Source organism: Typopeltis vanoorti, chromosome 6 (genome assembly GCF_054136105.1).
Source record: "Typopeltis vanoorti isolate ZY-2024b chromosome 6, IOZ_Tvanoo_1.0, whole genome shotgun sequence".
Lineage (NCBI taxonomy): Eukaryota > Metazoa > Arthropoda > Arachnida > Uropygi > Thelyphonidae > Typopeltis > Typopeltis vanoorti.
The window spans coordinates 161510992-161529358 of record NC_143554.1 but is presented as its reverse complement, the minus strand read 5'-3'; the positions used below and the strand labels follow the sequence as shown (position 1 = coordinate 161529358).

The 18367-nt window shown below is 41.3% G+C and overlaps 1 protein-coding gene across 1 annotated transcript in view; it reads right to left on the bottom strand.

The window, feature by feature from the left end:
• LOC150106172 (serine/threonine-protein kinase BRSK2-like) overlaps window positions 1-18367 on the bottom strand; it is a 193530-nt gene that overhangs the window by 87312 nt on the left and 87851 nt on the right. The window contains exons 3-4 of the mRNA XM_090393904.1: window positions 4030-4115; window positions 245-385 (exon numbers count right to left, since the gene is read on the bottom strand). Of these exons, the coding sequence (XP_090250030.1) occupies window positions 245-385; window positions 4030-4115 (227 nt within the window). The remainder of the gene's footprint in view (window positions 1-244; window positions 386-4029; window positions 4116-18367) is intronic.

The window sequence follows — 18367 nt, the reverse complement described above, 5'->3', positions numbered from 1 at the left end:
CCCTTTGATTCTAGTTCACCTTCAGGAATTTTTGCAAAGTTAAAAATGTTCCTCCAATGGCATTCGGGGTTAATTACTCATCCACGTGACTCAAAAAGATCGCAATTGTTTTTGAGAGTCTCGGGTTCCTCAAGATGCCACAATCCTTTGGGTTTAACGGAAACCTAATTTGTGAGGGACAATACTGGAAAACGCATTAGCAAAGAGGGAGCTTCAATCAGAGTTAAATGTCAAAGGAACTCACCAAATACAGTGGCTGTGGCAGAAGTCGAGGGCGGAGATTATTTGCCGGAAGAATTTCCTTGCTTCCTTAGGAGTGAGGCGGCCTTTCTTCACCAGGTAGTCGAAGAGTTCACCCCCAGACACGTGCTCGAGGATCAGATACCTGCAAGGGAACGAGATTCATTACAAACAAGTTAGGACCGTAAATGTTTGGATAACATTATGTAAATAAAAAATGAATCCTCAGTGTTCTTTTCAGTTTTTCCTCCGATAGGTGGCGACACTGCATTGGACAACGCCAATATTATTACAACATTTCGAATATAACGAATCTTCTGTCAGAAAGAGAGCAAGATGTGCTGCGAAGTTTGGGGATCCCGGAAATACGCAATCACTTTCTTATGCAAGAATTTCTTGAAGAAAGTTTTGAAATCTATCGTGAATAGAATCATTCTTGCAAATTTCTTTCCTGTGTGTAACCAGCAATCATTACACCACGCAGGTGCGGGTGTCGTCCGAAAGAAACATTTGTTGAGGGGGGGGGGTCTGCTTCGTGACGCCGGCGTTGCCTTCTAAATCTCTAAAGGGAACAAGCACGTAACATAATGTCCATAATGCCATCCAGTGCAGTATTGCCATCTGCTGAATCAATTTCCCTTCCCTCCCCCCACCACCACCAAAAAAAAATAAAAGAACTTTAAGAGTAGATTTCTTTTGCATATGACGAAGTATTCATAACAGCAAAATTCATAACAGCATAAAAATTTTGGCAAAAATATTTTCGAACTACTTTAATTAATATTTTAACTAAAACGTTGTATTAAAATGTATTATTTGATATTATTTGATACTATTAAATTATTATTTAATTAATTATTATTTAATTATTTAACAAATAATAATTTAATAATTATTATTTGTTAAATAATTAAAATATTTTTAATAATTTTATGAGTAAACACAAAAGACCTTTTGACAATTTTCCATTTTTTGTGTGGACTACGCAGATGGAAAAAAGCAGGTGAAGTACAAAGACCTACAGAAAGTTAGCATTCATTTTGAAGTTCACGTAAGGATTCATGAGCACTAAGATTTGTCTTTGTAACTGAAAGCCAGAAAAAACACAGAAGCCAAAGGACAAACCGTGTGATGGAAACTTACTCAATGGGTCTTTATAATTCTTCTCGAGTCATTTGAATATGTTTCTTTCTGTCATTTACGATTCCCCTAACCTTTCAACGTCCAAATGTGTGTGTGTGTGTGTGTGTGTGTGTGTGTGTGTGTGTGTGTGTGTGTGTGTGTGTGTGTGTGTGTGTGTGTGTGTGTGTGTGTGTGTGTCATAAGCAAGATGCCCTGTTGATCGACAGGAGTGGAATTCAAAATCAATTTTGTATGCTGCTCGGGCATTATTGACTTCGCGAGACCCATTTGTTCCTCATGTATCATAAAGGCATTTGTAATGAAACTACAGAATATTGAGAATCCTCAAGTTTGGTTTTGTCCATTACTTTAGAAAGAACTGAAATCAGAGCAATTGTGGTGGTAATTTGGTGTCAAATATTTATCGCTATTCTTAAGTGTGATTTCTACACTGCCTGTTCAATATCAGTGATGGGGGAAGTGTGTGAAAACGACCAGAAAAGGGACTCAACTCGGGAGGAGAAGACAAGCCATTAAAGCAATCGAAAAATTTGCCTTCAATCCAAATGAGGTGATTTTCTTTTTCGTTATTAACATTGGACAAAATTCTTTTGATCTGCCTGAAAATAAAATGGGCTCTCTGTTAGGGCCTTTTATTCCCCAAAGAGAGTACGCGAGGTCATTTTGGTCCTAACTTTTGGAGATGAGGAGGGAGCAGCTCAAACTTCACAGTTAGCTAATCAGAGCGCGCTGGTCCAAATCCATGATATTGCACGGCATCCGACCAGAGTAGGACAGACACCTGTGCATCTCGTAGTCCCCGACTGCAATTCAGAATATTATTGTCTGAAATAGTGTGGATTCTATTGATCAATTTTCTTTAGTTTAGGAAAAAAACAAACTGGGAAAACCCGAGTTTTCTCAAAACTTTGTTTTTTCTAAAAACCCTAATTTTGGAAAGAAAATCCCTTCGTAAAGATCGAATAACTCGGAAGTGGCTGAAGAAGGGTTACAAAACATTTCTTTAGTGGCCAACTAGATTGGAACGCAGAACCGTCTTTCTTCGGGAGCTCTAGCGCTATGAATGCAAACCACATTTTCACAGGGCTACCACAGGTCTTAAAAAACTTCCGGTAACTAAAAAAAATGGGCATTGAAAAAAATGAGAATATTTGCGGTGTGATGAGGATGTTTTCGAAGATCTTCTGTGCAGGAGTTTCAGGAAAGCAAGAAGATAGAAGACTAGCTTTTTCCGTTCGTATTGAATCAATAAAACTCTTTGCATGAAAAAGAGTTGGATGCAAAGTTGGACAAATGTGTGGTCACGAATGGGTCTTGCTCTTTGAACACTTTCAAAATCAGTTTTAGATGTTCTGGTAATTTGCGTAAAAATCCAACTTGACTATTAGCAGAAAACCAAAAGGAGCGATTTTCCTGAAAGAGATTGCGATGGGCTTGGCTGTCATCTTGGATAGTGTTGATTATCATTTTTGTTTCTATTTTTTTTCTTTTGTTTTGTATCTTCTGGTTTTGTTTCTAATATTTGAGAATTCAACGCTAACCTCATGAACAGTGCTCTCTTACAGCAACTTACAGTTAAGATTGCAGATTCGATTTGTTTGTAACAATCTCCGATGCGCTGTTCGAAAAGTGAGGCTGACGTGAATTAGCACCGACATGACGAGAGCGAATAATTCCAAAGGATAATCCGATTGTAAACCATCGAGCATTCGTGCGTTTCTGACATGAAAACATTTACGGCAAATTTATTAAATATTAAATTCTTTGAGGCCGAAATGATTGGCGAAATCTTTTCATTTGGTGGATTTCCATTTACTCCATTTTCACGTGCAAATCTAACAACGCAACAGACCGACGTTGCGGGACAGTGAAATTTTCATTCATAAAAAAATGATGTGTTCTCATTGCTCACCATTTTTGCAAGTGATTTTAAACTCTTGCAGTCGAATTATTCAAAATGGACTTTTCGTTTGGAGAACTCGACGCAACATCTCTTCTAGAAGCGTCCAGTCCAGGAGAATGGCATCTAATCTCGTTTACCACCACGACACGAAGTTCACTCTTTTTGAAATATTTACTTTCGGAGGATTCGCTGGAGGACCTCTTTGACGATGGAACAAGAAAATCGTTCGACGTAATTTCTCTCGTGTTTCTTAGAATAGTGGTTGGCTTGGAGCACAGGCCTTCGATTGTGTTTCATTTCAAAATAGCTTTTAACTAATCTCTTTTTTTTTTTTTCGAAAAAGTGGAGAACGTACGATAGCACATCAAATGCGAGGCTGTTCCGAACGTGAAAGTCATCGAGCCATTATAAGGATCCGTACTATTCGGAATGCGCTTGTCGACTATGAAACTTACAGTTAATCCCCCCCCCCTTCTCTTAAATTATAAACAAAGCGATCAATTCTGTAACTGACAGTTTGTTAATGTTAATGTTAATTTGTATAATACTTAAGTTGCTAATTAATTATTCTTGTGGGAAGATATATTAAAGTATCGTAAGGGTTCTGGAAATCTTTCAGATTTGCAGAAAACCCTTACAGAAAAAAAAATTGTTAACAAAAACTTTCCAGCATTTGCAGATCAAACTCGCAGTGAAATTCGTTTAGAAAATAGGTAACAAGTTGAATGGAAGGGATTACTTACAGGTATTTCTTGTTCTCGTACACGTCGAAGAGGCTGAGGACGTGAGGATGCTCGATCAGCTTCATGATGGCGATCTCCCTTTCCACCTGCAACGAACACAACAAAACTTTCTTGAGAAAATCTCCTTCATCCGCGACGGCAAATAAACCTGAAAAGGAAAAAAATGGCAAGACATTAAGTGTAACGCAGCCACCCACTCCATTCAGCACTGAAGAAGAAAGACACGGAAACTAGCCGGGAATAGCAGAGGAGGGGACTCCAGACACACTCGTATGTAATGTCGAAATTAATGAAAAGTTGATCGCTTTTGTGATGTCACAAGTTTCGCGACCTCTGACCAGCGACTACGTTGAAAATGCATCACGTAGATTTCTTAAGGGCGAACAGGCGAAGGATGGAGGGGTTGTTTCTTATAGCCGTTGCCATAGCAACGAAGGGGAAGATGCGGATGCGGATCAGTTAGCTTCGCTGCATACTGCTCGTGTTGCACTCAAACCCGATGGGCATTTTAATAATTCGAGAATCCTCATAATTCGTACTTGGACTCGGCTTAGGTGAGTGGAAATTCGTTGCTGAAAATGCACTGGCGGTGCCCACTCCTCCAACACGTTTCAAGCACTAAAATGCCCGCAGAACAGGGTTTCCCCCTTTCCATTTAGCATTGCATAAAATGCTTCTAAATAGCGATGGGTGCCCTACAAAATTAAATAGCAACCCCTGACATCTGGATTGCATGCTCCTAAATTAAGCTACACATGGATGTGAAGGCTCATTTCCATCTTTATGAATGGGCTCCTTGGGATCATAGGTGTTTAGGAGTCGTAGGTCAGTTGAAATTGATTTTGAGCCAGCACTGTATTTCAGACAAAGCTAAACCGCATGCAATTCGATATATTGATTGCCCCCATTTAGTAGATCACACTTTCCTAAACGTGCCGTCCCGGTTTGGGATAATATGGTTGTGGTGTTTTGGACAAGTCTTCCCTCAACATGGCCACCGCCCCTTGCACACATTGGGCCGGTCTTCTCCCCAATGCAAATTGTTCCCAAATATTTTTTTCACACCGTATTTCAGTGGCTTCTGTAGGTGTCACCATTTCAGGAAATGGTCGAATGCGTACCTTGAGAAACAGCATTGTCCCAAAGAAATCGAGTTCTATATTTGGGATGAGGATGATGGTGATGATAATGAAGATGGTTTAGGACATAAGGAGTTTCCAGACATCTGTTTTCAGCCGTCCTGTAAAAACACCTTTGGTGGACTACGCAGGCCTTTAAACTTGTTGTCGGGAATCTCTTTGAACTCTGGATTCCACATCGGAAGTCCTGATGTCCGAGGGGTGCTTTCCCACGCACTCCCCAAACTCTTGAAATTAGCTTCATTGGTCTTCCTCTGCGTATTTCAGCTGAATTTGTCATCATTTTTCCTCAGCTTATGACGTCACCTACAGTTGATTTCAGTGACGCAGTCTTTTACCACTCTATACGTCATCTTACGATAACACTTCCTTCGATGTCCATCAGTACTTCTCCAGCAGCTATTTACGGTATACAAATGCAGCACAGTAAGACTTAAGGCAAATCTTTTCGCAATGTATAGTGCAGTAGGCCTTTATTATCCACTCCTGGACAAGCGTTCTTTGCTTTTCTAACCTTCGTTTATTGCGATAAGGAGGTTAGTCTCATGCTAATGAATATAATTTGAATATCACCTACGTATGTTCTCATGGCTTTGTCTGTCTGTTTACTGGAAAGCCGTGTTTTACTGGAAAAAAAACACGGCTTTCCTGGACACGAAAGCGCACAAGAAGAGCTAATTCAGCTTTTGGAGAAGAACGTGTATCACGATCCTTCAAATTCTAGACTAGATTCGAACCCACATCTTTCCGGTTAAACAGATTCGTCCATAACAGCTCAGATAGATAGATTCTTGAGAGAGAGAGAGAGAGAGAGAGAGAGAGAGAGAGAGAGAGAGAGGAGCCGCTCTACCATCCTGTCAAGAAATACTACATCGATATTACAATTTATAACTTCCCTTTATCGCTCATTTTATTAAACTAATTCCAAACTTAAACTGTATGAGATGCTGTCGAATCAAATGATGTAGAAAGCGTAGACTTCTTAAGGAATTTAAAGAATTCTGCGGTTTTATAATTTCATCAGAATTTTCGCAGTTGCCGACGCCCCTTCCAGACGCTTCTTTGTATTCCTCCCTCAAACTGTCGGTGGAAAGAAAAAAAGGTGAAACCGCAAAGTTCGTCGGTCACTATGGTGACGATACAAACACCGGTGGATATCACGTACGGGTGTTAAAAATAACATTGCGAGGTATCGAATGTCGAGCTGTCTTCATTCGTTATACGGAAATTACGACATCGCACGTTGCGTATTCTATAGGAAGGAGCGGACATCATCTGGAAAGAGCGCGACACTCGCCTGAAATAATTGGAGATTGTTTTGAAAGCGAATTAATGCAAAAGGAAGAAGGTGGAATTCCTGGATTTGTAAACGAAAAGAAATCTTCTCAAAGTGGAAATTTGATGAAAGAAATCTTTTTAGTGCCGCATTTACTCAGAAAACCGATCGAGACTCTCCGAAGACAGAAAGGACATCTGCATCTTTCATTGAATCCTGGGACTCTCTCTCTCTCTCTGTTTTCGGGATGAAAATCATGTGGCATTTGTGCGAGGCTGGCGAACTCGTTTCTAAATGAAATGTTCGTATCAATATTATTATTATTATTATTATTATTATTATTATTATTATTATTATTATTTTATTATTATTATTATTACGCGACACCTCCAGGGAGTCCAAAGACTCATCAAGGGAGGACACCTATTCTACAACTCTGTCTCCACCAACTACAACGAACGGTAACTACACCAACGCCATCTACCTCCCATCACCACCACCACCATTAGTATTTTCACAGACAATCCCAAACACCCATGGCGAGAGCCCGCAGCCTTTTGGCGGGAGAGCGAATACGCTAACTACTCGGCCAACCAGGCTGGCATATTCCTTCTTTTTTCGATGGGATTCGAACCCAGATTCGATTCCATCCAGCGCCATAATCCCGATAACAGCTAACAGCGATTTAAAAATTTTATGTGGTTTCAACATACGAAATATTATTAGTGTTGTACCGTGGGTGGTCCAAGGACTTTTTTTCAATTTTCTATTTTTTAATAATTTTTTATTTGTTTACAGAGTCATAAAACTCTGCTCTAGACATCAAACATGGGACTTTTCCAAGCCACTTCAGGACTCCAATAAACGGGGAGGTGGTTTCACACCGGGCGATAAATTCATCTCCCCTGAAGACAATAGCAGACATCTCTGCCCACAGCGGGATTTAGACCCGCGACCTGTTGGTTGGAGAGCCGGTAAGCTAATCACTCGGCCAACCATGCTATCGAATAGACAAACTCCTAACCATATTAACCACTGATCACAGTAGCAATGATTTTCACTTAAGATTGCACTAAAAACGGCCTCGCCTACTTCTTGTATATAGGGAATAAAAAAGGCGTTAGCTGATTTTTTTTTTTTTTTACTAATTTGGGTAACAAATAAATTAGAATTCAATGCTAAATATGCAGCTAAAAAGACGGACATTAAGAGCTGGTTCCCAGACATCCCTTACATCAGGGTTATCTGCAACGTTGCCTTAAATACTGATCTCCATTCCATCCTTCAGCAGGGTATGGATAACCTAGTAACCAACCAAGCTGCCAAAACGTATTCCTGCCTTTTCTGTCGTAAAAGGGATCTCACCTTTCCCCACCCTCACTAATACACACACATCACCAGACGGGATGAACTCTATCTCCTTGAGCTTACATTTACCCCCAACCTCTTGGCCCACACATCACATCAATACCTTCGTTCCCAAATCCGCCCATCCTTAGAATAAATACCGTTCACGCATTTGAAGTGGTGTAAAACCTGCTCAAAAATTCTGCAGAGAAGCACAATTCGACTCACAGATGCCTTTCCCTCACAGACCCACTCAACCTGGATCTCGCACATGCAGTTTCAGCTGTGTCACGTGGTCACTTCTGCAGTGAAGGGCAAGCATCCCACTCTGCCTCCTGTTGCACCTGTTAAAACTAAAGCAGCTGCTGCCCAACATCCCTTTACAGAACCTACTCCTCGTCTTCCTCATGACGTGCATCCCAACAAGTTCAACCTACACCTCTTTAAGAAGAAAGTCAATATGTTTCTTCTTTCTCAACCCTCATCTGCACCTCACTCATGGCACTGATGGTCTATTGGTTCTTGCTACTATAATATAAAGTTGTATAAAGAAATATATAAAGAAAAAAGTAGATATTAAATGGAATCAAAGCATTAGCAAAGCAACGATAGTAAAGGGAACATAAAAGTGGGAACTTACAACCAATAAAGATGAATTCTGTTCTTCATTTATTTTTATTTTTTTTAAAAGAACTGATACCACTATCTATCTATATGTTCACTGGACATCCACAGATGCAGTATGGTCACTCGGATGCTCGGTGATGTGCCACATCAGGCCTCGCCATGTAGTCCTATTGTTTGCTTTTCTGGCAGCCTCAACTCTCTGAAGATCAGCCACTCCACAGACACCATCCATCCATCCATCCATCTCAATGATGGTCCGCCTTCCTCTTTTTACAGGAACTTTAACTTCTATTACTATTCTGAGAAGTCCTCCTTCCATCCTTTCTATGTGTCCAAAATATTTAACTTTCTTTTGTCAATATCATTAAGGAGACTAAAAGTTCTGCTGACCTTTTCTAACACCCATTCATTTGTCCGCCTTTCAGTATATGATATCCGCAACCAACAGCCTTCTGCAAACATCTCAAAAGCAGATATCCGTTCCTTATCTCAATTCTTTAGGTTCCAAGTCTCACATCCATAATTCGCTGTTGGAAAAACAATTCCATCCAAAATCCTCAACTTCGTTCCCATGGAGATGGATCCATCTTTCCAGATTTTAGACAGCTCTCTGACTGTTGTTTAAGCCATTCGTAACCTTCTTCTGATGTCTTCTGAACAGCAATTCTTCACATTCATAATGGATCCCAGTTACTCAAACTTGCTGACTTCCTCAATTCTTCTTCTTCCATTAAGGTTAACTTGTTTCTCAAGAGCTTCCCTGTTTGTATTTCCTTTGAGAACCATAATCTTTGTCTTGCTAGGATTGAGTTGAAGTCCTCTGAGGTGCAGATTGCCACATCACTACTAAAGCCTACTTTAAGGGAGTTCTTTATAGTTCCCATCATCTTGTTATGTGGTTACCACCCACGAAAGGTTATTACTAAACATGCGCTACATTTCTACCGTGGGTAGCCTATTAGGCCGCTCACGGTTTAATATTGTAATTTTTTATTTATTTTTACAGTCTTGAATCCTTGCTCTAGAGGCTAAACATGAAACTTTTCTCAAGCCACTTCAGGCCTCCAATAAGCGGAGGCGGTCGTCTCACACCAGGCGATCATCTTCCATTCATCGTGAACATCCGTGTTCACGGCGGTATTCGAACCCGCAACCTGTTGGTTGGAGAGCGGTAACCAGGCCGGGAAAATCTAACGGGCTCTTCCGTCAAGCAGTGTGGTGGCGACAAACCTCGCTAAGAAAGTGGTAGTTTTTATTCTTATTTTCTTCCCAAAGGTGAAGATATTTATGAGACATAAAAAAGTGTGGATTCTGACATTTTCATGAGAAAGTGCGCACTCGATGTTCAGTGACCAAAATCCCACGACCACCTGTGCTAAACTGAAAGCGTGACAAACAGGTCACCAAAGACAACGTACAAACATCGCTTTGCGGATTCGAATGAAGTATGATAGCAGTAGACGAGATGTAAAGAACATCTCTGAAACCGTTGTTGCTTAGCAAAGATGGCGACGTGTGTTTCGGATGTATCGAAAACAAACGGAAAACAGTAGTTGGACAAAGGCAGCTGATGGAATTCTGCAGAATGTCTGAGGCAACACAAAATGAATACACGTTGAGCGAATCTTGCGTGCAGTACTGTCTCCAATATGAAATGTTACAAACAACCATTTACGATTCACTCTTGTCCAACGGACGAGGAACATCAGCATTGGATGCCGGAGGACTAGAGAAAGGTCACGTGGAGTGGAGTAGGAAATTTCGATTTCATTCCAAGAACAGGAAGCACTGATCCATCTCAAGATCGAAAGGACAGTCGAAGATGTTTCCAGAGCGCTCTTCAGCTTCCCCCCCCCTTCCTTAATAGCCAAAGCTGAAATATTCTGAACAGTTCCCTGCGAGGGGATACAAATCAGATGGACTGCGAATTCATTTTGCTCTCACGTACATCCCGTACTACGAAAATGACTCATTTTCGTATGTTTCCGAGGTCTTATTCTTTCTTGAAAATATTCACTCGGAAGACATCTTTGACGGCTTTTCCATTTTGCTGCTTTTTACGGCCTAAAAATAAAACTGTTACGGCATTCAAGTCCTCCCTCTCTGAAATGCCCTTGTTGGGCTACTTCACGCACTCATTCTTACGATATTAAATTTTATTTTCCACTTGTGAACTGGGGGATCGGGGAAGGGCGTGGGGAAGAAAAATCCACTGAATTCATCGGACATCAGAATCGCGTTTCTCACAGTCAGTTCGCTGTTCACGTGATCGGCACCCTCCCCCACCAGTAACGAGACGCTGATCGATGGCTTCCCACAATGCATTTGAATTATCGACGACGTTTTCAGTGGAAACGCACCCGTTTATCGGCAACCATAAAGGAAAATCCCTGCAGCGAGCGCCATCTCTCGACGCATTCTTGAATTACGGTTCCCTCGCCCTTTCCGTCAGTGGGCGTGGTTCTCGGCTTGATGAACTAGATTCGTGATGAGCGTGCAGCACTCAAACTAAGCGGAGTTCTTCCCGACACCTTCCGACGACACTTCCTAGGAGAGGGATGAGGCGAAATGAAGACGAATATAAGATCGAAAGCGGAAATCAGTGCGGATGCAAACGAAAGGATGCTGTCGTCATGGCAACGACGGTCCAAAACAGCCGTGTAGACAATTCTTCAGCCAGCTTAGCATTACGAAGATTTCGTGAGTGACAGACGACGACTAATCTCCGCTCATCTCCCCCCCCCCCTCGGGCATTACCTGGTGCTGACTCGGCCGAAAGGGAGCACTTCATCGCTGCTGACAGAGCACGCGCCGTGCTCTGACCCTTCGCCGAATCGATTGAGGCCTGCCTGTCACTGCACGCCACGAATGGATGCACGCGTAACCACCAGAAGGCCACTTTCTCGTGCGGCGATTCTTCCCTCCGTATTCATCGGGAAGTAATTTGATTAGCTCACCAGGTGGCGCTGAGAAGGACACGTTGATCACGGGTATGAATGATAATCACGGAAAGACGGGCCACCACGTCTGAAATTTTGAAGGCAAAAAAAAGAAATTCGTCAAAATTGCGTTTTCTCGAAGAACATTCTTCGCGGAAGAAGTCTTTTGTTAGAAGATTCAAAACGTCCTCCGTTGCTATGTTGTACAGAAGGAAGATAGAAGCCTTTCTCTCTCTCTTTCTCTGAGAGAAAAGAAAAGAAGCATTCAAGAATTATATGGAAGGGCCGAGGGGGAAGGCCATGGCTGATGAACCTTAAGACCAACCTCAAAGAACAACGATCTCTTTCCTCGACAGCAGCAATTATTATTATTATTATGAAGAGACACCTCCGGGGATTCTTCGAAATGGCCGTGCAGTCACCCGCCGGTGAAAATCTCACAGACGCAAGCAAATCTGGCAGTTGCTTTCAACTGTGACCTGGAAAGGAACGCAAACGAAGTAAAAAAGAACTCATCGAAGGAGAGAAAATGGGAATTCACTCATTCACAAATGAAAGAGAGGTGCGGATCGGAAAGAAAGTTCCTCCTCCTTTTTTTTTTTTTGGTCATCTGACAGTAAAGAAATACATCCTGAAATTAAACAAGAAAAAATAGAAACTTCTTAACCGTTAAGCGCTGAAGCCGCCATTTGGGAAAAGCGAATGTAAAACATTCGCTTTACCCAAACAGCCAAAACGCGGAATGTCTAACCGACGTGCTGAGGGTCCGAAGACAAGTTCAACTTATTCCTGTTCTTGAAGAAGTTCCCATCAATCCCCGAGGATTTAATCTCGAGCTGATCGAGCATCGTCAACACAACCGTTAAAACTCTTCGATATTCGAAGGGTTGCCATAACAACGAAGAAGAAACTTTACGGGAGCAAACGTTGGGATTTATTGACTCGGAGGGAGGGCCTCGTTAGGCCTTCTCTGAAAACAGAGATAATTAAACTTTGACGACGACCTCTTCGTAGGTGGCGCCACTGTCGCTTAGAATGAGCAACCCGCTCGAGCTGGTCCTTCTGAAAATCTTGGCCTCACTGAGACGCTCTCACCAACTGCCTGTTCTCGCGAGGCGCCCACCCCCACTCCTTCAAACATCTATTCGTTGTCTTGCGTCAACCACTTTCTCCTTTAGATCTTTACATCGTCTAGGAAAAATCTTCCCCAGACAACTTTCCGTAAGGGAGCAACCTTCGGTTGTTCACAAAACCTATCGGCAGGTTCCTTCTTGCTTTTTGGTCATCTTCCCAAACACCACACTGACGTGTGGTGTGGTTATTCGTCCTCTTCTACGGGTGGGTGTGCTCGATATCCATCGTTAATTTTATTACTAATATAATTAATGTTATTTCGCTTTCATTTTTAAAAACTTAAAAGCAAAGTGACCCAGTGGATGGGCACCCTCCCCCTTCAGACTTACGTAGGGTATGATAAAGCTATTTGTCCGAAGTTGGTATCAAAGAGTTCACGTTAACTGCGCAATAAGCTAAATATGTTTACGTCTTCTATTTGCAGCCCTCTGAGCTATTCTGGGGGTTGCTTTCAGTTCATTATAGCAGACAGCCACGCAGAAAGACAAGCGCAGTGGATACGCCACCTACGCAGCTTAAAAGTGGGAAATCGATCCGTGGGTTTAAAGAGCAAAGGATTAACCGTCTGTTTGCGTGGATGTTTTCAAGGGCACTGATCTCGGTCTGCGCAACTCCGACCTTCATACACACACACAAACGACTTAACAAATAATACTCCACTGCTGGCGTCAGCCGCTTACAGTTTAATTTTTAATACGAGTGCGTTGGTTGAACTTTTCATCATGTTCACGAGAACCTTTTACAGCTGTAAAAGGTTCTCGTGAACATGGCGTACATCCGAACGAAACGAAAAAAAAAACTGATTATCCTCACGAATAAAAATGTTCTCGTATAAAATTCTTCCGTTGGTTACAATTCCCATTATACTTGTGAGAAATTGTACTCTTTTTTATTCCTTTATCGAAGAGTAAAGAATCTTCGCAACCAGGCCACTCCTATATAAAGGCTGATGACGTCACAGTAATTGCCTTCGTATCTTTCGAACTTGAATGTCACATGAATTATGAAAAAGATCACTACCCAGATAATTATTTTTTATTTTTTTTTTTTTAGGTCTCATCGGTAGGAGTTAGACCCCTGGAGATACTGACAGCTAATTTAATTGAAAAATATGCTTCACTGTATGACTATTACGCCCTCTGCAGTTCGTTTCCTAAACTCTAAGATTAGAACTCAAAGAGACATTTCTTCCGTCCCTCGTTCCTGGTTTGCTGCATCACGTGATCATTTCTTGGAGCGTCGGTGACGTCAAAATGTGTCTGTGAAGTCATTTATGATGTCATAAAAAAAGAAGAAAAGAACGATTAACACGACAAACGCACGCCTTGCAAATGATACTCCGAGAGCTTCGCTGACCTTCGATGCTGTCGACGAGTATAAGAATCAAATCACGGCCCTAAGCGGAAAGGCCGTCTCGCGACTGTATTATGCGTGGCGTTTCTTCACCGGTTGTACGAATGGCCAAAGCTCCGCTCAGCTTCCCGTTTCCGGGGCAACCAGCCATCAGCGTCATTGCGGCGTAAGCTGACAGCAAGTACTTCGACACGCTGCTACTTGCATCCCTCCCGTCGGAAGAACGTCCAGGGAGCATCCTCAGGGAGGATCATCGGAGGAGTAGAAATTATTCGAAGTGTGCCAGCATCGCTCACTGAGGTCGCCTTCGTAGCATCAGGGGGTGGTATCCCCCCCCCCCCCCAAAGTCAGAAGATGAGTGAGGAAGAGATTCCTGTTGGTAGCAACATCTTTTCAGCATAAGGATGACATCACTTTTACCTGATGAGTGGCTGTGATCGTGAAACGCCTCCATAGTACCCAAACCTTCAAAATGAACCACTGAAAAATATTTTTGATAAATAAATTTTATTTATAAATAAATAAAAGGAAAAAACAGAATCGCGCGACTTTACTCAGTGGCAACCCTTCAGTTTTCTACTCGAATGGCAGGGGGAGTGTTAAGTGGTCATCCAGCAATTGATGCCACGACGGGGCAGAGACGAGATTCACCTCCGCATTTCACTAATAAGACGTTCGGCAGCCCCATTTTCGGTCGGAGCGGCACTTTCTTGCCGCTAATTACGCGCCCTCCGAAGCGACGTCTGTCAAAGTGGGTGTGTTGTCATGGCAACGTTTCCGGTTCGTTGTTTACCCAACGCTGCCATCGGAGACGTGCTTAATGAGTTCTGCTACGAGTGTCAAACATTTGCCATCCGGGGGTGGGGGGGGGCTTTTCATTTCCCATGCTACCCTTCGCGTCTAATTCGCCTGCATTATAAAGCGACGAAACTGCACGAATTGGCGATTAGCCAAATCAGACGTGCGTGCGTGTGCGTGTGTTGACATTTACGAGACTCTTCTGCAGCGATCTAACTCTTACACATCCGTCAATGACACCCTTCCCCGCACAGAGCCGATGAAAGTCACAGAGAAGGTCATGTGTTTCACAAGCAGCGCAGAGTCGGTCCCAGAGGTACGCAGCTGCGAATTGCGCTTCGGCTTTCCTGCTGAAATGAATAACTTGAGGTGCCTCTCCCCCCTTCCGAATAATTCAGTTCGTCCACCTGATGGCGCTCGATGATACAATGTCGCTGAAACCGAAAGAAAAAAAATGGAGAAGTAACCGAAGAACTGCAGCTGTATCGTCGGGAGGGACTTCGACAGGGTGACACAGCATTGGGTTAGGATGCCAAATCTTACCTCGATCCTCTCAAAGTACGGCGTGATTTCTTTTCCGATGCCTTCGTCGGCCAAAACAAACTCAGCCTCTTACCATCCATGGCAGCATCTTCTTTCCATCATTCCTCTTCGTGTTCTTATTCTTCGTCATCCTTAAAGTACTTACCTGTGCTCATTTGAAAGTATTCGATAAAAATTAAGTTGACTTCCTTCAGCGAAGCATCATCCTGAACGGGAATGCGAGAGAAGAAATCCTCCTCCTCACTTCCACAGATTCCTCTTCATTCTGCATCCTCACAAAACTTACCTGCGATATCTAAGCCTGTAACAAAAGCAATAAGTGCTAGTAAAGGATACACGCAGAGGGCGCTCGAGTGTGCAGGATGACGTCATTTAGACAAAACCTGCAAAAATAATAAAGGAAAAAAAAGATATATTTTCAGCAACATACGTGAAAGTTTGAATCAATTAACTATATCTTAAAACTAAATGAAGCATATTTCTACTAAAATAATGGACGAGGAAGTATTTACGCCAATATATGCGCAATACAGGAGTGATCAAGCCACAGAGCACATCTCCCTTGACTTGATATAACGTTTCGGATTCTGTACGAAAAAAACGAAAATGAGGGCGCTTTTAATGTGCAAGAAACATGGAGTCATCTCGCCAGCTAAACAGCATTCGGTTTAGCTGGCGAGATGAAAGTCACAGAGAAGGTCATGTGTTTCACAAGCAGACATCCGTGGGATGTCGGCCATTTGGCCTCATTTGCTCTTCGAAAACATACAAACGAAGGTTATGTTTACGTGCTCTCCGAAGCATATCCTCTCCTGACCCCTCTTTCTTCCGAGAGGGAGAGAACGAGAATCGATTATCAACACCCAACCATAACACGAGCAAATAAACAGTGAATACAAGATCTCATTTCTTCACCTCTTCTTCTTGTGGACAAGAAATTGTCGACAGCTAATCTGAAAATAAATGACCAAAGCATCTCGTGGAAAAAAAATGCAAAAAATATGTCGTTTGGTTGGAGACCTCGTTGAAACCCTGTCTAGGACTCAAAGAAACTAAATGAGGACTTTTCAACTGAAGGTTAGTTAGTAAGTCTCTTGCGGCAGGAGCAGAGTTTCCCATCTTCATAACAGGCAACCCTGATTGAAGAATGCACGCAGTTCACAGAGAAACATACATTTGCGAGGTTCAGCAACGTGGAGTGGCACAGGCTTCCCGCAATGAGTCCTACAAGTCCGTAAGAGGGCGTTTTCTATTATTAATATAAATAATAGATTATTAATCAGTTAACAGAGTTCACAGTCAGAGTGCCAAGAAATATGAATTAGCAAAGGGAAATCTTTGGAAAATTGGTCCAATTCGAGCCTTACCCAAAGGTCTGGAAATCGAGCAGATACCATCGTAAAATAAGTGCGGTTTTCTGGATTTAAATTATTATATTAGATTATTGTTCAGATTGGGGTGGTTGATAATAAGGTTACTGAGTGAAATGTAACTCAACTTGTCCTTGTATATTGGCATATACTCCAGATGATGACTTTCATATGAAGGTCGAAACGTCGAGAAATTAAAGGAGTTATTTATAACAAGCCTGTGAGATTCTTATCAACCACCCCAATCTGAACAATAATGAAGGACTAAAATTCCCAAGCATATGGAAGGCACATAATTCTACCCACGGAATCTTTCTCCCTAAGATTAACTATAAACAGGACTGTAGGTAATCGAAAATCTAAATCTAAAATAACAATTGTAATGCTAAAAATAGGACATCAATGTTACTGCAAGAAAGCTATATATAAGAAAGAATGTGTTCCCCCATGTTATCTTAAACAGAATTTAGCTTTGATGTAGTTTCTAGCTAATTAATTAATTTGTAATTTTATCTGGTTTTTTTTTTCCTTCACTAGAGGTCATGCTAGTAGAATAACCATTGATCAAATCATCGTTTCTTTAGCTTACTGTGTGAAATGTAACTCAGCTTGTCCTTGTGTATTTGTATATACTTCAGATGATGACCTTAATATGAAGGTTGAAACGTTGGAACACGGTTGTAAAGTCCATAATTTCTAAAATTGGACTTTGTTACTTTTCTAACTTTTCATATTTTCACAAACTATTTTCTTTTGACTTCTGACCTTAAAATATCGTCTGCTTCAAGAATTCCAAGGCATTTGTAGGATCTTTGCTGAGGAAAGTTTTTAAATTTTCCTTCCATCTGCAAATGTGATTCCATGGCTGCTCGTTATTTAACCTCGAACTTTGGAGAGTGCTGTACATTTCTCAAGTCTCAACTCCATACAAATATCTTTAGTGAAGTTTCGACTGAATTGAGCAGTGAGTCCAGTTTTCTGGATGATTTTCCCTATAGCTTGAGGTCATTCGTGTATGACAAATGAGATATTTTTCCTGCATGCTTTGCTGTGTGATATCCGAAAGCAGTTTTCTTTAGAATTAGTATTAGAGGAATCATTGCTAGGATGAACAATTGAGATGACCGTGAGTCAACTTGAAAACCTCCTCCCTTGATATTCACTGTATTATCCAGATTATCTCCATTGGCTATTAACTAAGATCTGCACTTGATCACAACATCTTTTGGGAATTTTCTGATGTTTTTATTCACTCCAAAAATATTATTATTATTATTATTATTATTATTATTATTATTATTATTATTATTATTATTATTATTATTATTATTATTATTATTATTATTATTATTATTATTATTATTATTATTGTTATCATTATTATTATTATTATTATTATTGGCCTTCACTGAGATAACTTCTTATGAACTTGCTGCGCTGAGCTGTCGAGGCTTAGTGAGAGAAACCAAGCAAGTTAGGAACTAATTCTTCTTTAATTAAAAACAATGATTTCGAACTTGTACGACAGCACACAAAGATATTCACGCTAAATAAATTAATAGGTCAAAATGTTTTTATGAATATTTTATTTTCAAGCATCTCGGAAGACGAATATTTCAAGTGATAGGATTTTGGCATGCCAATTCGTATGTCCAATAGAAATTGATCTACCACTAAACCACAATCTACCACGGGTTGCAACCACATCGCTTTATTCCGGTTAATGTCTTGCTCAGTGGATCAGCCTCATCTTTAGTACCTCATCTCAGGATAACATCACCATCATTGTTTAGAACGACTTAAAGTTGTTGA